Source organism: Salvelinus fontinalis, chromosome 2 (genome assembly GCF_029448725.1).
Source record: "Salvelinus fontinalis isolate EN_2023a chromosome 2, ASM2944872v1, whole genome shotgun sequence".
NCBI lineage: Eukaryota > Metazoa > Chordata > Actinopteri > Salmoniformes > Salmonidae > Salvelinus > Salvelinus fontinalis.
Genome location: NC_074666.1, coordinates 56,393,994 through 56,419,739, shown reverse-complemented (window position 1 = coordinate 56,419,739; position 25,746 = coordinate 56,393,994). Strand labels below are relative to the sequence as shown.

Below are 25,746 nucleotides of genomic sequence, written 5' to 3'. Positions count from 1 at the left end.
TCAGTGATTCTCTCGGAAGCGCCAGGACCGTCTCCTAAAGTTGATTCAGCTGTGGGATTGAGGCACTACCTGTACAGAGTGTCAGGATTTGGCCAGGATTGTTCAGGTTTTGGTCACTAGATGCCCCCATTGCGCCTTTTTGAACCTTTTGTTTTTTCCCTTGTTCTTGTAATTATTTGCACCTGTGCCTCATTTCCTTGTAGGTATTTAAACCCTTAGTGTTCCTTAGTTCTTTGCTCTGTGTTTGTATGTTAGCACCCAGCCCCAGCCATGCTGTGAACATATATTTCTCTAGTTGGATTTTCCTGAGGTACTCTGGCTTTGTTATTGTTTATTTTTGATTAATCTTTTGAGGTTTGTTTTTTCCCTGTTGTTCTTACCACTTTGTGGATTTTCATTGTATCTTGGAGGATATTCATTTTTTCTCTTGGCATTACTTTTGACGTTGTGGATTTATATTTTTTGCCTGAAGATCTTTTACCTTGATTAAACCACCGTCTCTAGTACTGCTGTATCTGCCTCATCTTCTGGGTTCTGCCGACTATTAGTGACTGTTTCTCTCACCGGTTCCTGACACAGAACTTGCTCAGGAATGGCAGCAGGCAGGTGTGAGTGCATCTGCACGCACAGTGAGGCGAAGACTTTTGGAGGATGGCCTGGTGTCAAGAAGGGCAGCAAAGAAGCCCCTTCTCTCCAGGAAAACATCAGGGACAGACTGATATTCTGCAAACGATACAGGGATTGGACTGCTGAGGACTGGGGTAAAGTCCTTTTCTCTGATGAATCCCCTTTCTGATTGTTTGGGGCATCCGGAAAAAAGCTTGTCCGGAGAAGACAAGGTGAGTGCTACCATCAGTCCTGTGTCATGCCAACAGTAAAGCATCATGAGACCATTCATGTGTGGGGTTGCTTCTCAGCCAAGGGAGTTGGCTCACTCACAATTGTGCCTAAGAACAAAGCCATGAATAAAGAATGGTACCAACACATCCTCCGAGAGCAACTTCTCCCATCCATCCAGGAACAGTTTGGTGATGAACAATGCCTTTTCCAGCATGATGGAGCACCTTGCCATAAGGCAAAAGTGATAACTAAGTGGCTCGGGGAACAAAACATCGATATTTTGGATCCATGGCCAGGAAACTCCCCAGACCTTAATCCCATTGAGAACTTGTGGTCAATCAAAAACCCACAAATTCTGACAAACTCCAAGCATTGATTATGTAAGAATGGGCTGCCATCAGTCAGGATGTGGCCCAGAAGTTAATTGATAGCATGCCAGGGCGGATTGCAGAGGTCTTGAAAAAGAAGGGTCAACACTGCAAATATTGACTATTTTCATCAACTTCATGTAATTGTCAATAAAAGCCTTTGACACGTATGAAATGCTTGTAATTATACTTCAGTATTCCATAGTAACATCTGACAAAAATATCTAAAGACACTAAAGCAGCAAACTTTGTGGAAATTAATATTTGTGTCATTCTCAAAACTTTTGGCCACGACTGTACATACTGTGCACATATTTCTACTACCGTATGCCTGTAAGGCCTCTCTCTCTCTCTGGCCCATTCTGCTGCAGTGTGTGTCTGGTCTCACTAAAGTTTCTGAAACAGTGACAGTGAACCACACAATGAGAGAGAGGGCTTTTGACATTACTTTTGACAGCGCTATGTAATAGCGCTGAGGTCTTAGAGTCCCAGCATGACAAGCAGAAACAAGAGGCTGCATGTCCCTTCCCTCTCAAGACAACGTTCCTCCTCACTGAACGAGGCTGTATGTGTAACGATCGTCTGTGGTGGTAGAAGGATCGGACCAAAGCGCAGCGTGGTAAGTGTTCATGTCTTTAATATAAATCCAAAAACTGAACACAGGAACAAAAACAATAAATGATGATCAAACGAAACAGTACCGTGTGGCGACAAACACTGACACGGAAACAAACACCCACAAACCAAAAGTGAAACCCAGGCTACCTAAGTATGATTCTCAATCAGGGACTACGATTAACAGCTGCCTCTGATTGAGAACCATACCAGGCCGAACTCAAAACCCCAACATGGAAAAACACACATAGACTGCCCACCCCAACTCACGCCCTGACCATACTAAATAAAGACAAAACAAAGGAAATAAAGGTCAGAACGTGACAGTATGTCCCTTTCTCTCCTCTAAAGACAACGTCCCTCCTCACTGAACTGTTCCCTGTCTTGGAAGATCTGATGAAACATCTGATAATTTCTTTGTTTTTTCTGATTATGCTGATTTCTCTTCTTATCAATTTTATTCAGCACTGATTACATGCCAGCATCCCCTAAAACAAATGATTCACTACTTAATAATTTAATCAAACATGATCCAGCACAAAGTTGGCCTCCGATGTGCATCGAAGGGCCAGCAATGATCAATGTGGTGGATATACTGTACATAAACTCAGCAAAAAAAAAGAAACGTGCCTACCAGAGTCTCTGGGTTCGCGCCCAGGCTCTGTCGCAGCCGGCCGCGACCGGGAGGTCCGTGGGGCGACGCACAATTGGCATAGCGTCGTCCGGGTTAGGGAGGGTTTGGCCGGTAGGGATATCCTTGTCTCATCGCGCTCCAGCGACTCCTGTGGCGGGCCGGGCGCAGTGCACGCTAACCAAGGGGGCCAGGTACACGTGTTTCCTCCGACACATTGGTGCGGCTGGCTTCCGGGTTGGAGGCGCGCTGTGTTAAGAAGCAGTGCGGCTTGGTTGGGTTGTGCTTCGGAGGACGCATGGCTTTCAACCTTCGTCTATCCAGAGCCCGTACGGGAGTTGTAGCGATGAGACAAGATAGTAATTACTAGCGATTGGATACCACGAAAATTGGGGAGAAAATGGGATAAAATTTATTTAAAAAAAATAAATATATATATTTTTTTTAAAGAAACGTCCCTTTTTCAGGACCCTGTCTTTTAAAGATAAATCGTAAAAATCCAAATAACTTCACAGATCTTCATTGTAAAGGGTTTAAACACTGTTTCCCATGCTTGTTCAATGAACCATAAACAATGAATGAACACGCACCTGTGGAACGGATGTTAAGACACTAACAGCTTACAGACGGGAGGTAATTAAGGTCACAGTTATGAAAACTTAGGACTCTAAAGAGGCCTGACTCTGAAAAACACCAAAAGAAAGATGCCCAGGGTCCCTGCTCATCTGCGTGAACATGCCTTAGGCATGCTGCAATGAGGCATGAGGACTGCAGATGTGGTCAAGGTGTGGTCAGATGTGGTCATGACTGCAGATGTGGTCAAGGCAATAAATTGCAATGTCCGTACTGTGAGAAGCCTAAGACAGTGATACAGGGAGACATGACGGACAGCTGATCGTCCTCGCAATGGCAGACCACGTGTAACAACACCTGCACAGGATCGGTACATCCGAACATTACACCTGCGGGACAGGTACAGGATGGCAACAACAACAGCCCGAGTTACACCAGGAACACACAATCCCACCATCAGTGCTCAGACTGTCCGCAATAGGCTGAGAGAGGCTGGACTGAGGGCTTGCAGGCCTGTTGTAAGGCAGGACATCACCAGACATCACCGGCAACAATGTTGCCTATAGGCACAAACCCACCATCGCTGGATCAGACAGGACCGGCAAAAAGTGCTCTTCACTGATGAGTTGCGGTTTTGTCTCACCAGGGGTGATGGTTTGATTCGTGCTTATCGTCGAAGGAATGAGCGTTACACCGAGGCCTGTACTCTGGAGCGATCGGACTGAGCTTGTTGTCATTTCAGGCAATCTCAACACTGTGTGTTACAGGGAAGACATCCTCTGCCCTCATGTGGTACCCTTCCTGCAGGCTCATCCTGGCATGACCCTCCAGCATGACAATGCTACCAGCCATACTGCTCGTTCCGTGCGTGATTTCCTGCAAGACAGGAATGTCAGTGTTCTGCCATGGCCAGCGAAGAGCCCGGATGTCAATCACATTGAGCGTGTCTGGGACCTGTTGGATCGGAGGGTGATGGCAAGGGCCACTTCCCTCAGAAATGTCTGGAAACTTGCAAGTGCCTTGGTGGAAGAGTGGGGTAACATCTCACAGCAAGAACTGGCACATCTGGTGCAGTCCATGAGGACTGCAGTACTTAATGCAGTTGGTGGCCACACCAGATACTGACTGTTACTTTTGATTTTGACCCCCCCTTTGTTCAGGGACACATTATTCAATTTCTGTTAGTCACATGTCTGTGGAACTTGTTCCGTTTATGTCTCAGTTGTTGAATATTGTTATGTTCATACAAATATTTACACATGTTAAGTTTTCTGAAAATAAATGCAGTTGACAGTGAGAGGACGTTTCTTTTTTTGCTGAGTTTATGTGTGTGTGTATGTGTGTGTGTTTCCCCACAGTACCTACCTGCACATGCTGCAGACAAAACACTTGGGGTGGTAGGTACGCCCCAGCGCCGAGACCACCTCCCCTGTGATGAAGTCTGCACAGCTGTCACACTTGGTGCCGTAGAGGCGCTGGTAGTCCTCTGTACAGATGTACTCTCCTCCCTTCTGGAAGAAGCCTGAACGAGCCAGGTCACAGCCACACACTGGAGACACACAGAGACACAGAAATGAGATGTTAGCAAAGGAAAAAAAATGGTTAAAAGATCGATCAGGCTGTATATACACAATAGAGGAAAAAGGAAGAGCAAAATGCACATTTAATCGGTAATCAAAAGCCTGGTAAACACGAAGCACAAATTCCCAACAGTACAGAGTAAACTTGGCTAATAGCCTCCAATGCAAATAGCATGAACACACAACATGTTTGGACAAGCAGTGTTCCTCCTGCAGTTAAAAAGCAATTGTACACGACAGTGCCTGGTAAACAACTTGTTCTACAACGGGTTTTGTGATTGTTTGAGACGTGTTCTAAGCCATTCTGAAAAACCTATTTAGCACGGGTAGGCATATGACACAAAAATAGGCATCTTGTTTTCTCTGTGCTATCTGAATTGTAATTTAACGAACACACTAAGAACCTTAAAGATCCATCGGAGCGAGACACGTCGAACCTGACATGGTTGCAAACGCTCCGGCCTTCTACCTGCATCCCAAGCGAGTGGTCTCCGCGGATGACAGTGTGGTACAGCCGAGAGCCAGTCGGAGTTAACACACTGGGATCCAAGGTTTGTTGTGCAAATAAGTCAGCCAGGTCACCCGAGATACAAGCTAGTATTCGACGTCCATCCATGTCTCAAGATGTAGGGAGATGACGTGGAAACCGGCCACTAGGAGCAACGGCGCGTGCGGTTATCTTCAAGTAGGTTTCGGTTTTGCTTGGCGTTGTGTACGGGGATGGAGGATAGGTGTAAGCATATGCCTCTGATCGCAAAGGCTGCAAGTTCAAAATCAGCTATATAAAGTTGTTTTTGATACTTTAGTTTTAAGCCTATCCCAAACCTTAACCATTCAGAGTTAATGCCTAATATTAAGAATTTGGAGTTAACGCCTGACCTTTAACCTTAAACACTTTTGACCTTTGGAAATTTGACGTTTGGAACAACTTCGAAATGTTACGTTTGATTCTGACTTACGTTTGAATTCTGACTTGAGGCTGTGACAGCTGGTAGAATAAGTAGCCTACATATTTTGATATTAGAGCTAAGACACTACATTAGTCTTCTCAAATCTTGTTGATTCCAAGTTTCTTATCTTTCTCTCTCTCTCTTCTCTCTCTCTCCCTCTCTCTCTAGGAGGTCGGCACACAAAAATACACAAACCACTCCATCAGAAGCATCACCATTCGGCAGCTGTCTGATGCTGACCTGGAGGTCATAGAGATCATGACCAGGGCGGAGAGCTACTGGACCCCTTCCCTGGACAGCAGGAAAAGATGGAGCAACATCCTGACAGGTTCCGACTCCAAGAACCAACCGCCAGTTCCAGCTAAATGGCAGTTTGCTGACGTGGCCCCATCAGATGCATGATACTTCACAGGCTGCTCAATGAACGGCAATGTGCACATTAACGTCAAATAATTCCTCTTTCTGTAAAATAGTCTGGCAGTAGGCTACAAATGTATAGTGTATTTCTGCTTGATGAGCATGATGATTGATTGGCTAAACTCAGCACCATGGACCGCTCTATCACTGTCAGCATCATTAGCAGTGCATGCCCATAGCAACAAAGCCAATCGAATGAAGGACCAGCCGGCTTGGCTAGCAACCATAGATTTGTGTTGGGACTATATTTTCGTGAAGGGATGAAATAGTAGTCTATGAATACATTTATCAAAATAACGTTTTTTTACTTAATTGGAATCCCGTTGTAGAAAAGCAATTGTACACAAGAGGGTGTGCTAAATGGCTTTTATTTTAGCACGGCTGTAGGTACACGTGTGTGTATGTGTGTGTGTGTGTGTGTGTCAATGCAGTATATTAGCCTGGCCCGCATGACCCCTGACCCCATATAAGTTAAATTTTATAATCCATCCATGAGGATTTTAAAAAGTGAATATAATAATAATTATCACAGCAATACTGTGTAATCACGTTAACAAATGTCGACGTGGAGTAAATGCTCTGTCAAAGACCATTGATATGGCTCGTGCTGTAACGTAAACGTCAGTGTTCGCGTTAAATAAATAGGCAGTCAATTAGCTCAATGGCTTTAGATCGAGCTGAGTGTGACAGTACCTGAGCCAAAGTGTTTAGAAGCCTACCTGTGTATAAAGAGCCCCACTAAATCATCAGGCTCCTACTGACTCCTAAAAGATGCAGCCACTGACAGAGAATAAGGATGATGAGACGGGGACAAAGAGACAGAGATACTATCTCTCTAAGCATAGATAGGGATAGCCGACTTGTCAGCCAACATGATTTCGAATTGAGAATGACGGGTAAATGATGCCTTGCACAACTATTGCTGAAGGAACCAATTAGCTCTCACAGTCTTACAACAGAATTAGACGTTCGTCCATGTTTTCCAACATCTCATGTTGAAGTTGTTGCTCAAGTGAAATTTCAAAGTGTTTAAGGTTAGGGTAAAGTTTAAGCATTATCTCCGAAAATCTTAAGGTTAGATATTAACTCCGAATGGTTAAGGTAACAGTTAAGGTTTGGTATAGGCTTAAAACAAAAATCTCAAGAACAATTTTTCTGTTGCTGGAGTCAAACTTGCAACCTTTGGAATCAGAGGCATAACTCCGAAATCTTAAGGTTAGACATTAACTCCGAATGGTTAAGGTAAGGGTTAAGGTTTGGGATAGGCTTTAAAGAAAAATCTCAAAAACTATTTTCTATCGCTGGATTTAAATTTTCAACCAATGAAATCAGAGGCAGATGCTTATGCCCATCCACAACTTTCTAGCCAAACTAAAACCTACTTGAAGGTAACAGCGCTCACTGTCGCCCCCTAGTGGTCCAGTTTCCACATCCTCTCTCGACGTCCTCAGACATGGATGGATGTCGAATACTGACTTGTATCACGGGGTCACCTGGTTGTAATGAACGGCATGAGAATTTGAATAAAGCATTTGAATATCTGATCCTATCTAGCAGCTGCCCCTCAGGAGGAGTGAAACATGATCCTGTGCCCTGCGTCTCCAATAACACCGGCTGGCTACAAAAGGCTGCAGCAAAGACAAGACACACACGTCCCCTTGGGGCACCTAGCTGCACATGCTGCCAGCCAGGGAGACACCCTGCCTTTCTCTGCTACAGCACCACGCTGTGTGAGTGTGTCACAGCAGCAGACGAGTTAGTGGAAGAGCAATTTAACCACCGCCCCTGGGCTCAGTTGAACTTTCATACATCAGTAGCATGTGTGTCATGGGTACCACTTCTACTCCCCACATTGGGGACCTTTGAATGAAGCAACAAGGCACCAAATGTAGCACACCGACCATGAAAACAAAAGTTATACGCGTGTAAATGATTCAGTTAAACCTAAAGAATCGCAATGCATGAGCTAAATCTGCAGGACTGAGATTCACAATCAGAGGGACCACTGTTACCATCACCTATTCCAACCCAGTGAAGACATATAGACAGTAGAAAAGACAGGCATACAGTATCCTACATCCTCTGTAGAGCATCAGCACTAGTACAATTAGCCTCACTATTCTTCTGTTGCGACACACTGCTCCTCTTTGTCTCACTGACCCACCTGGTGCACATGTTGCCTTTCAACAGCAGAGCCTGAGCCCATGCCAGCCAGCCAGCCAGCCAGCCAGCCAGCCAGACAAATCACTGCCTACCACAGCCCATTCACTGCCAGAGAAAAAGATGTTGAAAGGCCAGCGGTGACATCTGCGCACCCCACAGTTTACCCTCTCTATCTGGCCCAATGAATAATTCAGCTAGGCCATAAATAAAGGCTGGCTGTGTTGTGCATGAGGAATCAGCGGCCACCACACCACACTACACCACAGCATGCTGCTCCCGGTTGTGCCACACTTACTGCTACTCCTACAGTCTGATGCCAGTTCAGTCAGGATCAGATGGGGGGGGGGGGGTGTATTTATCAACAGCCAACAGACACAATTAAAATTCAATGCCCTCATCCTCTCCTCTCCTCCCCTCCCATCCCCTGGTAATCGCAAGGCACGCAATTAGGCTTTATCGCTTCCTCCTCCTCCGCCAGCTCTTTGTGGCGGTAGAGGCGGGGAGAGGCAGAAGGCAGGCAAGATCGCCTAGCCCGGGTCAGTTAAGGAGCCGTTTCCGTCCTCTGAGAGAGTGAGAGAGAGAGAGTTATTTAGCCTGGGCTGGGATCCGAGCTCACGCCTAGCCTGGTCTTCCGTTCCACAGCCAGGAGATGGCCAGTCAACAAAGCACTGCTCACATCAGAGGAGGAACCCAGGCAGAAAGGACGGCAAGTGGTTGTTTGATACTTAAAGCACCGGCGGAAACCAGAAATGATGCCAAGGTACACATTTTAACTAAGAGCTAGCATGCAGATTTACGTCTAGTAAAGAGATGGCCTCCTTGGCCCCCTGTTGCGTGGATTGGGCATCTGTATGCAAACACACACAGAGTAAAGCAAACACTGCCACATTATGGGTTGATTACACATGTAGCAAACATCTGAAGAGGCCAACCCTGAAATGACAACGAGTAAATCTGTGTGTGTGTGTGTGTGTGTGTGTGTGTGTGTGTGTGTGTGTGTGTGTGTGTGTGTGTGTGTGTGTGTGTGTGTGTACACGTGTGTGTGTGTACACGTGTGTGTGTTTGAGCATACGGGTGCTAGGGGTGTGTTTGTTTGAGTCCATACGTGCCATTTCCCTCTGTTTTAAGCTGTGTGTGCCACATGTAATGTGTCTCATGGCTCTGACTCACTCTGACTGGCTATCTCAGCAGCTGGCCAGGCTCATAATTGGTTAATAAAACGCCCATAAGACGGGTACTCTACAGCCATGGCTCTCTTCCTAAGGCATTACATCACCAACAGATAACAAGGATAGCTGAGCAGGGGGAATCTAATGCTGATCTAGGAGCAGTCATTTCTATGGTATAGGCGCTGCTTCCTGACTACTGTAGCTCCAGACATGAACGTGTTACCATGCTAGAGGCCTGCAGGTACAGAGCAAACTACTAATCAATAGAGTTTCATTAGTGACATTGTGAAAACACTCACCCAGAATGATTAACACAATACCCCAGAGGATGGAGGGAAGGAATGGAAAGAGGAGAGAGAGAGAGAGAGAGAGAGAGAGAGAGAGAGAGAGGGAGAGAGAGAGAACGAGAGAGAGAGATCCAGGGCTCTAAGTATATGTCGAGGTTGACAATGAAAATCACTCAGGCTAGAAGATCAGCCAGAGACTGTAATTGAGTGGTTTCAAGATGAGCTGTGGTGTTCTGGCAGGGCCGGGTTCAGTACAGGTCTACAGTCACAGAAAGGTATCACTATACCTTCTCCTCTCTATCTCTCCTCTGCATTATTCCTCTCCTGTCGCCGCCCGGCCGTGACTGAAACGACCTTTCCCCATTCAAGCGTAACAAATGCTAATGGGTGCGTGAGTGCTACGCCGCCCGCCCCAACTAATTTAGTCCCCACCGAGACCGTGCCGCTTGCCTGCCTCTCGTTGGCGTTCAAAACGTGTCGACCGTGCCTCTGCTCCCTCCGCTCCTCCACTCCCCGGCGCCTTTGAGCCCGTCAGATGATCCCTTTGATGTGTGTTTGACTCAGGATGCAGTACGAATGTGTGGGGGACCAAACCAGTCAGCACTGTCTGCTGTGTCACAGTGGAGGTGGGAGGGAGACCTTTTGGGGTAGTACTTGTAAGGGAAATGATATTGCCGATAAAATAATGTAATATACCAGTAAAAGAGATTGTGGATGGGAAATGAAGAACAGTACCATCATTACGAATATTCAATGCTAGATTTTCAACGAGTCAGCATAAATCTAGTTTGTCCCTCAATTTACAGCACAGGAATGGATGACTGGATTCATCTACAGATAGAGTTGTCTGGCCGGCCCTAATATCCACATATAGTTGAGTTGTCCCTTCCTTAAACTATGGGCTGCATAATCGTAGTGTAAGAGCGCAGTTCCGTGCTTATACACCTGCATTGCTTGCTGTTTGGGGTTTTAGGCTGGGTTCCTGAACAGCACTTTGAGATATCAGCTGATGTAAGAAGGGCTAAATAAATACATTTGATTTGATTTGAGTTCCCAGAGTGGTTCTAAACCCAGACTAACTCAGGTTCTAAACCTGTTCTAAACCAAGACTAACTCAGGTTCTAAACCTGTTCTAAACCAAGACTAACTCAGGTTCTAAACCTGTTCTAAACCCAGACTAACTCAGGTTCTTAACCTGTTCTAAACCCAGACTAACTCAGGTTCTTAACCTGTTCCAAACCCAGACTAACTCAGGCCCTGAGACTTCAACCGTGAGCTTCAGCAGCAGAGCCAACCAGATGCTACCTACTGTACGCCACCTTCCTAACAGCTGTTCACAGAGCAACACCAGCAGAGAAAGGGGAGTGCTGATGATTTATCCCTCATGAACTTTTTGGCATGAGCACAACACTATGGCTCTACCACCTCGGCTCCTGGAGAGCCACGAGCTGGGCTGGGCTGTACGTGTCTAGTGTAGCAGATGAACAAGCACCTTGAGACGCATATACCGCAGGATCTGAATTGCAGATATCACCAGGCGAACACAACCCAAGTCTCCGTGTCACCTTGGCACAGGAAGGGAGATGGTGAAGGGACTGCCAGAGAGCTGAGAGTGTAAGAGTTGCCTTTATAACAGTGATAAGCATCCTTCCATTTGTTAGTAAGATGCCTGACTGTAAGATGAGGCTGTGAATGATGTCAGCCTTGTTCAGCCCCTGGATTCTTCATTTCATTCAACCAGAGGCAATCATATTACTCACTCCCTAGTGGAGCAGCAGTTTAGACTAGAGTCATCAATTCTAGTTAGCATACAGAGTCAATCTAATGGATTTAATTTCCAGGAACCCAGTGAGTAAATCCCACTCTAAGAAGACACCACGAGGTGAGGTGGCAAGAAAAGGATTCCCTTGAGATGACACCTCCTTGGAGTTCAGAGTTCTCCATCGCTACATCAGGGAATTGCATATGCATAGTCACTTTACCCCTACCTACATGTACAGGTTTAGAACCTGAGTTAGTCTGGGTTTAGAACAGGTTAAGAAACCAAGTTCGTCTTCATTTAGTATTGTTGTAATTGTCATTATTACAAATATCTATATAAAAATCGTCAGATTAATCGGTTCCTGATTTTTTTGGTCCTCCAATAATCGGTATCGGCATTGAAAAATCGCAATCGGCCGACCTCTAGTGTTGACCCAACCACAGATGAATTTAGCATCTCCACAGACCCACCTCCCAACAGCTTCCCACAGAGACACACAGGATGGGTTCCAAAAGGCACCCTACTACCCCCAAGAACATCCAAGGATATTGCCTAGCATGCGAACAGAGTCATGACATCAGATTCCCACAGTGCACTTCCCACAGCCCGGTCATAGGATGCCTTTGCATTCCCAAACAGAGAGGACGAGCAGTCACTAATCCCACCTGTCTGTGTGTGTCAATTTGGCATGCTTGGACGGGCTTTGTGTTACATAGACCACACACACACACACACACACACAACTTCACCACGGTGGCGCCACAATCCTCTCAACCTGCCATATAGTATCGTATTGGGCTATATAGTTTCAGTTTATCATCATATTACGTACATATTGTCTCTGCGGTCCTCTCTCCTGTGGTCAATGTTTACGTTTTCCTCTCAAAGCAGAGCTTTTGTTTCCCAAATATTTCATCTTGTGTCCATTTTTCAGAACATTCTTCTGGCAGACAGATTAGGGAAAGTGGACATGGACAGACAGCAGTAGTATGTCTTAATCCCTAGCTCTGGCTCTGGGCCTGCTGAGCAGTAAGCAAAGGGATTATCCTGGCCATCTATCACCAATCTGGGAGAAGCATGCCAGGCCAGCCAGGGCTACTACGGTGCAATGCAGACTCTTGGTCCCAGGTCCCAGCTGCAGCCACAGCCCAGGCCTGGCTGTCACACACACACACATACACAGAGCACCAGACATGCTGGCAGCAAAAACCTCTCTCTCTCTCTCTCTGGCTTGGCGATAAGAAACATGGGGCAGCCAGGGGTTGCCATGGCAACAGAACCCCCTCTACCACCACCCCCCCCTCTCTCTTTCTATTATTCTCTCCGCTCTCTCTTTCTATTATTCTCTCTCTCTCACTCTCAGACGACTATCCTTGCAACCAGGAATAGTCTCCACCAATCACCAACTCTGAATGCCGCACACATTACACGCCGATCAAAAGCGACCGTCGGAGTACAAACGTAGCCAGAGACAGTGACGCTGTGGCGTATTATGGGCAGCTGTTTGCGAGAGGGTCAGAGGTACACCCGCCCATCACCCACTGGGCTGGGACTGACCAGGACTGACCCAGCAGGACAGAGGTCACACCTTGGGGGACCTGTATAGGGCTGAGGGTGGGGGCAGAGAGTCAAGAGGTCTCTGACCTGTGACCTGTCAGTGCATTACACTCCATGTTAAATAGTTCCCTGTCTGTCTTACATTCCCCCCTCAGCCCTCACCTCTAACATTCCAGCCAACAGTCTAGTATGAGGGCAGACAGACAGTAAGCCCCGTCCACATTACCATTTTAGAACCATGTTAAAGGTTCAAACTTGGTTCTAAACTAAATCCAGGTCTACATTCAGTCTGTTCGTAATCACGTGAGCCAAACAAATGGCTCATTAAGCGTTCTGGTGATTTCGATTGGCCAAGACACGAGCTTGGAGCTGATCCATGACAGCGTAGTAAGAGACTCAGCACCCTGATTACCTGCGTGACCTTCATAATCCTCCCATGAACCTTCATGCCTAACGGAGCCTGCCACTGTAAACAAGCACTGACACATTCAATCTCTCTTCCAATCATTCACTTCTATTCATATAGGCCTAAGTATGTCATTATATCACCCAAACATGGTTTAATCTAGGAATGCAACGTAGTAGTGATATTGAGCGGTCATAAATTAACAAGTATACACGTATACTCAATAGTACGAAAGTTGCATCATTTTTTGAACAACTGCAGGGTAGGTTCCCTCGATTTCAATTCAAAGAAAATGTTTTTCCCCCCCGCTTTTTTCTTAGCGTGATCAGAGAACAAGCACATTAACAAACAGTCCACATCCTCCCGGCAGCTCCAGATCCAGCCCAATCTGCTGATCCAGACAGGCAAAGGGGGAGAGAAACAGGAGAACAGAAACATGCCGCAATGATTTAAAGAAAAGGTTTCTACAGAGTATGTACAACCGGGTCCTACACCACAGGAGCCAGTCCAGTCATACAGACAGCAGACGGGGAAAGAGGGAAATAGATCAGAGGAGAGGTGAGAGGAGAGGAGGCAGGGTGAAGGGCAGTATAGGTCATAAGCCAGGCCGTCATTAGTAGGGGGGATATTGCTACTCCCAGGTAAGTGGGTACTGTAACCCAGAGCCTTCCATCTCCTCTTCTGAGGTGGAGTGTACAACTGGATCCTCAATAACAATTATGCTTTCATTTCAACTCCATCACAGTAGGCTCTTCATTTGAAATCATTAGAATCATCAGGCTTGTATTCCCCATATGCTTCAATATCGGGTTGGTTCAATATAAACTAATGGTCAAAAGTTTTAGAACACCTACTCATTCAAGGGTTTTTCAGATTTTTTTTCACTATTTTCTACATTGTAGAATAATAATGAAGACATCAAAACTATGAAATATCACATATGGGATCACGTAGTAACCAAGAAAGTGTTAAACAAATCAAAATATATTTTATATTTCAGATTCTTCAAATAGCCACCCTTTGCCTGTAGCTAATGCTGTATTCCGTACATGTGAAGACCTCTGCTATACAGTGAGTGCTCCCTAGTGTGGGAGAGAAAAGCGGAGAGACTGAAAAAGAGAGAGAAAAATACATGGAGAGATATATGAGAGAGAAAGAAATGGAGACGGACAAGAGAAAGAGAGAAGCGATGGCAGGCATCACCGCAATGAAAAACGGGTTCATATCTGCTACCTTGTAGTCATTGTTGGAGGGGAGAGCCAGTGGGATGTAGGCTACAAAGCGGCAGCAGCGGCCGCAGTGCTGCCAGCCTGGCAAAGACAGAGACAAGGATGATAACGACTTTACACAGCTCCCTTCTTCCATATTTACTGTTGGCAAAGTGAGTAGAGAGATGGAGAGAGATGGGGGGGAAGGAGAGGAGGCCTCCTGCTGGCATCCTACAAACATGTTGTTTGGCTCATCTCATCCAGGCAGTTACAGTATATCTGAAGACACAGACAGACAGTCAGTCAGTCAGTCAGGCGAAAAACAAACACACCCAAATCTCTCTCCATGGCTTTCTGTGGAAAGTTGTCAGAGATACAAGATCATATTAGCCCAGTTTTTAGAGGAGGGCGAATCCAAGACAGCGGGAGAGGAACATATTTTTGGTATCTCAGATTGTTCTGGCAATTCTCACATAGGAACGTCATTGGGAGGAAGGATGTTTAACGTGTTTTCTACATTTGTATCACAAACAATATTTTTTTAAATCATGCTGAAATGGGCTATTTTAGGCCTATTTTAGACCTACAGAATAGGCGCCTCCTGATCTGTGAACTGTACATGATACAGACAACATTTTGGTGGCATTATACTCCTTACAGTGTTCTCTCAAATATTGAGTATGCCTAAATTCTGTAATACACATATTCACATTCATTTATCAGATATTATAAATATAAATTTTTATATCTCAAAACTACCCTTTTTGATTTAGCTTATTTTTAGACATATTGGTTGTAACAATATTCTCTTCAAACACATCACATTTCCAGAGTGGACTCTCTGGTACTTTTAATGATATGACCCATTTTATACAGAGAAACTGACATTATAGGCCATTAACCAGTCACAGCCCTCCTTCAGGATTGCACATTCAGCAAGTCACCAACAGAGGGAGTTCCTTTTGAATCCCCTTTCCCATTCACTGTATTGTGGTGATCATAAAATGTATCATACCTTCAGAATTAGCAGAGAGCCCACTCTGGAAATGTGATGTACTGTACTTGTAGAGTATATTGTTCCAAACAATATGTCTTCAAATTAACAAAGGTGTAGTTTTGAGAAATTCATATTTTGTATGTTGAATAAATACTTTGTTGAAGCACCTCTGGCAGAGATTACAGCCTCAAGTCTTCCTCGGTATGACGCTACAAGTTTGGCACACCTGTTTTTCGGGAGTTTCTCCAATTCTCCAGCAGTCCTGCTGTTGTTAGGACTTTTTCTCGTGTGTTAAGTGTTCATGTTATTCTGTGTTATTATTTAGTTAGTTAGTAAATAAATAATTCAACAAATTTGGTGTAGTGCTGAATCTTAAGTAAAGCTGGGGTTCTTGCGGATCCAAGGAGTATGCAATGTTCTGATGAGACTGATATGAGGTAATGATTAATAAGTGACTGTTTTCAATATATAACTTTTATATCTTTTAGAGTTTCATTCGGGAGATGGTAACTCTATAAACAACCTCTTCCGTGGTGCCCCAAATTTCTAATTTCTAATGCCCCAAATTTCTAATTGTTACATTATTAATTTAATCGGGTAACAATTAAACATAGTTAGTTGGTTCGATAAATAACAGTCATCACATTAATGAAAGTCACGTCACGACAGTGGTCAGGAGGCTGTCCAGAAGTTGGAGAATATTGCATTTTTCAAACACCTGAAACAGATTTTCCCTGCAATCTAGCGCCATAATCATTATGCTTAATTCAATGTCAAAGATATGTCTATCTAAGCATACCTCTTGAGCTGTCTGTATCCTCCTGACTGGTGTTTCCAGAAATATGCTTCTCTGCATCGCTGTTAAAAATCTGGTTAAAAGATTGAAAGGAATGTGATTCTTATTTAGCTATTTCTTGCTTTCTAAATTCTACCAACCTTACAGTGAGCATGCCAGCTAAAATAGTTAGACAAACTAGCTACTCTAACTTGATTGATAGCGTGAAAAGGCCTCTTGGTAGCTATTACAGAGAAACAACAAGACAAAAAAAGCCAAATCTGAGGGGGCATGTGCCCCTGTGCCGCCTATGGGCATGACGCCTCTGATTGAGAGCATCCTGTCGGGCTGTATCACCGTACGGCAATTTTATCGCCCGCAAACGCAGGGCTTTCCAGAGGTCAGAGCGGTCAGCCCAACGCATCACCGGGGGTACACTGCTTGCCCTCCAGGACATCTACAGAACCCAGTGTCACAGGAAGGCCAAGAAGGTCATCAAGGACCTCAGCCAACCGAGCCCCTGCACAGTATCCTCCCTGAACCTTAGTCTCTGTTACTATCCGGCTACCACCCGGTACTCTACCCTGCACTTTAGAGACTTCTTTGCCTTCAGAAAGCATTCACACTGTCACGTTCGTTTAGAGATGGATTGGACCAAGATGCAGCGTGGTTGGCGTACATCATCAATTTATTAAATGAACACCAAAAACAAGAAAGAATAAACTACACGTAAAGTTTTGTAACGCTAACACAGCAACTAACCAAAAACAAGATCCCACAAACTAAAGGTGGAAAAAAGGCTGACTAAGCATGATCCCCAATCAGAGACAACGATAGACAGCTGCCTCTGATTGGGAACCATACCCGGCCAACGAAGAAATAGAAAAACTAGAATGCCCACCCAAATCACACCCTGACCTAACCAAATAGAGAATTAAAAAGGCTCTCTAAGGTCAGGGCGTGACACACACCCCTTGACCGTTTCCACATTTTGTTGTGTTATAGCCTGAATTTAAAATTGATTAAATTTAAGTTTTGTGTCACTGGCCTACACACAATGCCTCATAATGTCAAAGTGAAATTGTTTATTTTGTAAAAAGTTTACAAAAGAATGAAAAATGAAAAGATGAAATGTCTTGAGTCAATAAGTACTCAACCCCTTTGTTATGGCATAAGTGCAGGAGTAAACATGTGCTTAACAAGTCACATAATGTTGCATGGACTCACTCTGTGCAATAATAGTGTTTAACATGATTTTTGAATGACTACCTCATCTCTGAACCCCACATATAGAATTATCTGTAAGGTCCCTCAGTCGAGCAGTGAATTTCAATCACAGATTCAACCAAAAAGACCAGGGAGGTTTTCAAGCGCCTCGCAAAGAAGAACACCTATTGGTAGATGGGTAAAAATTTTAAAAAGCAGACATTGAATATCCCTTTGAGCATGGTGAAGTTATTAATTACACTTTGGGTGGTGTTTCAATGTACCCAGTCACTACAAAGATACAGGCGTCCTTCCTTACTCAGTTGCCAGAGATTTCACCATGAGGCCGATGGTGAATTGAAAACAGTTACAGATTTTAATGGCTGTGATAGGAGAAAACTTAAATTGGATCAACAATATGTAGTTACTCCACAATATTAACCTAATTGACAGAGTGAAAAGAATACAAAATATTTCAAAACATGCATCCTGTTTGCAGCAAGGCACTAAAGTAATACTGCATCAAATGTGGCAAAGCAATTCACTTTTTGTCCTGAATACAAAGTGTTATATTTGTGGAAAATCCAATACAACACATGACTAAGTACCACTTTCCATATTTTTAAGCATAGTGGTGGCTGCATCATGTCATGGGTATGCTTGTAATTGTTAAGGACTGGGGAGTTTTTCAGGATAGAAAAGAAACGGAATGGAGCTAAGCATAGGCAAAATCCTAGAGGAAAACCTGATTCAGTCTGCTTTCCATCAGACATTGGGAGATTAATTCAACTTTCAGCAGAACAATAACCTAAAACACAAGGCCAAATCTACACTGGAGTTGCTTACCAAGAAGTCAGTGAATGTTCCTGAGTAGCTGAGTTACAGTTTTGACTTAAATCTGCTTGAAAATCTATGGCAAGACTTGAAAATGGTTGTCTAGCGATGATCAACAACAAATTTGACAGAGCTTGAAGAATTTTGAAAAGAATAATGGGCAAATATTGGACAATTCAGGAGTGCAAAGCTCTTAGAGACTTACCTAGAAAGACTCAGAGCTGTAATCGTTGCTAATGGTGATTCTAATATGTATTGACTCAGGGGTGTGAATACTTATGTAAATTAGATATTTCTGTAATTCATTTTCAATAGATTTGCAAAAATTACTAAAAACATGTTTTCACTTTGTCAATATGGGATATTGTACTGTATGTCGATCGGTGAGAAAAATATATTTCATCAAGTTTGAACTCAGCCTGTAACAGAACAAAATGTTCAATAAGTCAAGGGGTATGAATACTTTCTAAAGGCATACAGTCATTGAACACTGTTCACTTTAATAATGTTTACATACTGTTTTACCCACTTTATATGTACAGTATATACTGTATTCTAGTCATGGCTCATCCTATATAACTACTGCTGTACCCAACTTTCCTATTCATATACTGTCGATAATGTCTATACACATGTGTGTAGACATACAGTATATATATATTATGGACTCTGACATTGCTCGTTCAGAAATGTCTTAATTTCTTTCTTTTAATTTTTTAGATTATGTGTGTATTGTTTTGTATTGGTAGGTATTACTGCACTTTTGGAGCTAGAAACACCAGCATTTCATTGCACCTGCGATAACGTCTGCAAATCTGTGTATGCGACCATTTATAGAGAAGTGCACTACTAGATCCCCGTAACAAAAAAAGAGAGATGTGATACGTTGCATCCCTATAAATAGCATCATAAACGTCAATGAGTCAAAAAAATTCCCCTCCTCATGACAATGTTCATTTTATCTTCTTTCATCTAGATACAATAGTTACAGTATATGCCAAGAAGACTGGACCAGTGTGGGTGAGTGTCTGTGTGTGTGTGTGCGCGTGTGTGAGCGCGTGCGTGTCTGAGTGTGCTTGTTTTTTTATCAGATGAATGTGGGAGCTGCAGGCTACTGGTCTATTTCTGCAGTATGACTGGCTACAGACTGGCAGCTCCCTCCTGTTTTTTTCTCTTCTGTCCTCCTCGCCATGGGCCGACAGATGACTTCCACCCCATACCCCCAGGACAGACAGACAGAGACAGTGGGAAGGTCCAGCCCTGCTCCTCTCCTTTTCCATCCCACAGCCTCCATTCTAGAGGCACCACTCATACTGTCCTCACAAGTTGTGCCTAATGGGAATATATGGCTTGGCAGACACTGTTTGTATAGAAATTACTTTTTTTGCCTCTCCTCCCTGTCCTTTTTGGCCTCCTCCCCACTTCAATCCCAGCCAGGTCCCAGCGGACTCTCATTCTACTGCCTGGAGTTTGTCCAAGGACGCTCACTCACATCTCCCAACACATCTCCCAACAACTAACAAGAGATTGCATTGTCTCTGACACAGATAGGCTCTGTGGATCGGTGAGGTTCAAAGCTAGAAACACAGAGGCAAAAAAGAGAAGTCTCTACAGACCCAGTTGGAAGAGATGGTTGATTCATTAGTGCACTTAAGAGTTCATGGCTTGATACGGTAGAAGATTTCATCTAAACAGAACGTCGATGGCCAACGGAGAATCATTAGCCCTTGTTGAGGGAAAACTACTGAATCAATATTATAAAGTATTAATTACTTCAATCCTTAAAGGGCCAATGCAGCTGTTTTCATCTCAATATCAAAACATTTCTGGGTGACAATTAAGTACCTTACTGTGATTGTTTCAATTAAAATGGTAAAAAAAAAAAAAAACTTAGCAAAGAGAAATTTCTCAAGCAATAATCTTGCTAGGACTGTCTGGGAGTGGTCTGAGTGGGAGGGGAAACTGAAAATGAGTTGTTATTGTCAGAGAGGTTTGGTACTCTCTTTCTGGTCTATTAACGCATTTTTGTTTCTCCAAGTGTCTTTGCCTGAGGACAATAACGCCCATATGTAGTTAGCGAAATCACTGCACTAATGGCCCCATTTCAGCTAGTGAAATCACCGCAACGCTAAACAAAGAGTTGCAGTCGGTTTTGGAATGGGTGGCGAGTAATAACCTAGTCCTGAACATATATAAAACTAAAAGGATTTGGTTACCTAAATTCTAGACCGCGGCTGAATCTGGTAATATATGTTGTGTCACCTTACCACTGTAAATGGTCATGGTCAAGGCATTTTGATTCAATCGTTGTAAATATGAGGAGTGGTCTGTCTGTGATAAAGACATTTTCTGCATTTTTAACACCACACTCGACCAAACAATTCCTGCAGGCTCTAGTTTAATCTAATCTGGATTATTGCCCAGTGATATGGTCAAGTGCTGCAAAGAAGGACCGAGAAAAGCTGCAACTGGCCCAGAACAGAGCAGCATGTCTTGCCCTTCAATGTACACAGAAGGCTAATGTCAACAGTATGCATGTCAGTCTCTCACCATCACAGTTGACAACTCCATGGTGTCCCCCTCCCAGAGTGCAAAGAACCTTGGCATGACCCTGAACAATATTTACATGACATTTTGGTCATTTAGCAAACACTCTTATCCAGAGCGACTTACAGTGCATTCACTTACTACGACTGTGATATGTAGTTGCCCCACCATCTATCTTAAGAGAAACGCACCAAATGTATATGGCTCTGGATAAGAGCGTCTGCTAAATGACTAAAATGTAAAAAAAAAAAATTAATGTAAGTAGAAGAGAGGTTGACTGCATACATTTTTGTTTTTGTGAGAAACACTATTGTGTTGAAAATTCCAAAACGTTTGTATAAATCAACTAATATATACTTACCCCACCAGACATGCCACCAGGGGTCTCTTCGCAGTCTCCAAATCAATAATGAATTCCAAGGCTATCTACTGTTCTTATTTTACATTTGTGTAGTTCAGTCCTTGAGCTGTTCCTGACTATTGATGTTCTTCTGTATTAAGTCATGTTTTATGTTTTGTGTGGACCCCAAGAAGAGTAGCTGCTGCTTCAACAACCAGCTAATCTGAATAAAACACAAAATAAAACATACCTTCTTCTAAAATCTAGGCCTCCTAAAACAGATGACCTCCAAACTGCTTCACATACACCTACAGGGGAAGTTTGCTCTCTCTCTTTATCTTACATTTGAGTACATGCTCTTATCCAGAGTGACTTACAGGAGAATTAAGAGTTAAGTGCATTGCTCAAGGACACTTAGACAGATTCTTCACCGAGTCGGCTCGGGGATTCGAACCAGCAACCTTTAGGTTACTGGCCCAACAATCTTAGCTGCTAGGCTACCTGCCAGCCATCTTCAGAGGCAATTCTCACTTGTTCTCCTCCATCTTTGTACGCAACTCTGTGGTGTTCTAAGGCGTGGGTTTCCCAATCTCGGTCCTGGGCCCCCCCGGATGCACATTTTGGTGTTTGCCCTAGCACTACACAGCTGATTCAAATAACCAACTCATCATCGAGCTTTGATTATTTGAATCTGCTGTTTAGTGATAGGGGCAGGGCAGGACCGAGTTTGGGAAACCCTGTTCTTAGGAATACTGGATTAACATAGACAATCTAGTGCCCACAATATTGCAACAACAGTAACTATTGTCTTGGAGAGATGAGACCCTCTGTGCTAAATCTCTGTGCTAACCCTCTGTGTCAGGTCTGCTTCTACACCAGACCTGACATCATTCAGAAAGGGAGTGCCAGTGAGGGCCAGTGAGGGCCAGAGAGGGCCAGTGAGGGCCAGGGAAGACCCATGCGGGCCAGAGAGAACGAGAGAGGGCCAGAGAGGGCCCAGACTAAGAGGCTGATTTGGTTAGGTACCTGCTGACTATGGATACTGGATAGACTGCTGACTCCAGGATTCTATATTAGGTATTCTGTTTCCACATGGTCAGTTCTTTCCAGGTGCTCATGTCATTGTATTTCTTTACGCTTCCTCACACTGATAAGGTATAATATGAAACATTTGCGTTTCAGTTTTCATCTGGCCACTGGCTTCCAGTGTGGGATGATGGCTCGTTCGGCGACCACAAGACTCATCAATGGCTTTTTGTGTGGTGAGGGAAAATCAATTTCATGCTTGGGCTGTCGGAACACAGACCGTCTGTATTGGCATCTTGGCATGGATGTTCCCCGCGCATCGCTGCATCCCACCCTCTCTCACTGTCTCCCTCCCAGCTAGCACACAACACACTGAAAAGGGACATCATCCCAACCCGAGCAGAGGACTTCAAACGTGCGTGACAAAAAAAAACAACAACGAGGCTTTTACGAAATGTTTTTTTTCCCTTCCCTAATTCCATTTTACTCCCACTCCAACACAGGGGCATAGGCTTGTTGTTTGGCTCGGTTAAAAGGTCAGGCACACTTTCACCAACTCAGTACCGCTGCTGTAACACAACTTTCAAAAAATCTGCTGTGTGTGGGAGGAGTACACAGGTGGAGATTAGATTCGTCATGAGGATTAATGACGGCCAGTGTAAAACAAATGCACAGTGTAGCAGACCAGGCATGGTGTGCTCAGCCTAAAGCCGTGAGACTACAGTGGGAAACATCTGCTCTGAAAGGCAGACAGACACGATCAGCTCACAGTGGGCTACCAGGTGGATAGACTGTGTTTCTGAGCTCAACGCCTGAGACCTGCGGCAGGTTAGGAAAAACACCTGCTGTCCACCAGGTCTACCTAACCCTACACACAATCCACATCCTCCACAACCAACCACTGTCACGCCCTGATCTGTTTCACCTGTCCCTGTGATTGTCTCCACCCCCTCCAGGTGTCACTTATTTCCCCAGTGTATTTATCCCTGTGTTTCCTGTCTCTCTGTGCTAGTTCATCTTGTATGTTTAGTCAAGTCAACCAGTGTGTTTTTCCACGCACTCCTTTTCTATTCTCTTTTTCTAGTCCTCCCGGTTTCGACCACTGCCTGACTCTGGACTACCTTCCCGCCTGCCTGATCATCCTGCCTGCCCTTACTTTGAATCTGCCTGCCCTTCAGGACCTATTGGACTCTGAACTGGTTGTGACGTTTTGCCTGCACACGACCATCCTCTTGCCCACCCCTTTTTGGATTAATAAACATTGTAAGACTCCAACCATCTAACTCCTGTGTCTGGAACCACCTGCCCTACCTAACCCTACACACAATCCACATCCTCCACAACCAACCACCTGCCCTACCTAACCCTACACACAATCCACATTCTCCACAACCAACCAACCACCTGCCCTACCTCACCCTACACACAATCCACATCCTCCACAACCAACCAGCTGTCCTACCTTACCCTACACACAATCCACATTCTCCACAACCAACCACCTGCCCAACCTAACCCTACACACAATCCACATCCTCCACAACCAACCAGCTGCCCTACCTTACCCTACACACAATCCACATCCTCCACAACCAACCAGCTGCCCTACCTAACCTTACACACAATCCACATCCTCCACAACCAACCAGCTGCCCTACCTTACCCTACACACAATCCACATCCTCCACAACCAACCAGCTGCCCTACCTTACCCTACACACAATCCACATCCTCCACAACCAACCAGCTGCCCTACCTTACCCTACACACAATCCACATCCTCCACAACCAACCAGCTGCCCTACCTTACCCTACACACAATCCACATCCTCCACAACCAACCAGCTGCCCTACCTTACCCTACACACAATCCACATCCTCCACAACCAACCAGCTGCCCTACCTAACCTTACACACAATCCACGTCCTCCACAACCAACCAGCTGCCCTACCTTACCCTACACACAATCCACATCCTACACAACCAACCAGCTGCCCTACCTTACCCTACACACAATCCACATCCTCCACAACCAACCAGCTGCCCTACCTTACCCTACACACAATCCACATCCTCCACAACCAACCAGCTGCCCTACCTTACCCTACACACAATCCACATCCTCCACAACCAACCAGCTGCCCTACCTTACCCTACACACAATCCACATCCTCCACAACCAACCAGCTGCCCTACCTTACCCTACACACAATCCACATCCTCCACAACCAACCAGCTGCCCTACCTTACCCTACACACAATCCACATCCTCCACAACCAACCAGCTGCCCTACCTTACCTACACACAATCCACATCCTCCACAACCAACCAGCTGCCCTACCTAACCCTACACACAATCCACATCCTCCACAACCAACCAGCTGCCCTACCTTACCCTACACACAATCCACATCCTCCACAACCAACCAGCTGCCCTACCTTACCCTACACACAATCCACATCCTCCACAACCAACCAGCTGCCCAACCTTACCCTACACACAATCCACATCCTCCACAACCAACCAGCTGCCCTACCTAACCCTACACACAATCCACATCCTCCACAACCAACCAGCTGCCCTACCTTACCCTACACACAATCCACATCCTCCACAACCAACCAGCTGCCCTACCTTACCCTACACACAATCCACATCCTACACAACCAACCAGCTGCCCTACCTAACCCTACACACAATCCACATCCTCCACAACCAACCAGCTGCCCTACCTTACCCTACACACAATCCACATCCTCCACAACCAAACACTAGCCCCCCGACCACTACACACCCTCATCATCCCCCCCCCCCCCACCCCATACACACACTGGCCTGATCCTCAGCAGGATCTCCACCAGCATACCCCCCAGCACGCATCCCAGGGCCCAGTCTCCTCTCTGCTGTAGGAGGAGAGGCTGAGGAGGGCAGATCAGCCAGGAGCCGAGGTGTCTGTGGTGGTGGAGCTGGAGCTGTCAGATCAGCACCCTCAGTCTGCAGCTCTCAGACTCTCACTAGCCTTGGTAGGGCACCGTGACTGAGAGAGTGTGGGTGGAGGGAGTGCTACTGCTGGCTCCAATGGTGGAAACAAGAGGAAAGAGAAAAATACAGTAGGCAGGAACTGATAGATACAGAGAGAGAGAGAGAGAGAGATAGAGAAATAGAGACAGAGAGGAAGATAGAGAGAGAGAGAGAGAAAGAAAGAGAGAGACTGAACAGATAATGAACGAAAGAGAAGGGAGAGGGGCGAGAGATAAACAGACAAACAGGAAGAAAAGGAGCGAGTCAGAGAAGAGAGATAAAGGGAGATTTCTATACGTTGTAATGGCAAACCCGATTGCTGTGCTCCAGAGCGTGCAGGAAGGGCTCCTATTGGTTGATACTGGCGGAGAGAGGAACCATCATTTAAGGCAGGTTGCCCCCTAACACCGTTACCACAGCAACAGCTTGCATAATAAACAAGACCACGTGAGCGCCGGCATTTTGGAAATC

The 25,746-nt window shown here is 45.0% G+C and overlaps 1 protein-coding gene across 13 annotated transcripts in view; it reads right to left on the bottom strand.

Moving 5' to 3' along the window:
* Positions 1 to 25,746, bottom strand: part of LOC129821658 (actin-binding LIM protein 3-like) — a 105,765-nt gene that overhangs the window by 56,645 nt on the left and 23,374 nt on the right. For all 13 annotated transcript variants that reach the window (XR_008754395.1, XM_055879259.1, XM_055879278.1 and 10 more), the window contains exon 3: positions 4,393 to 4,576. Coding sequence is in view for 12 of the 13 variants with exons in the window: in XM_055879259.1 (XP_055735234.1) it covers positions 4,393 to 4,576 (184 nt within the window). In the remaining variant the exon portion in view is untranslated. The remainder of the gene's footprint in view (positions 1 to 4,392; positions 4,577 to 25,746) is intronic.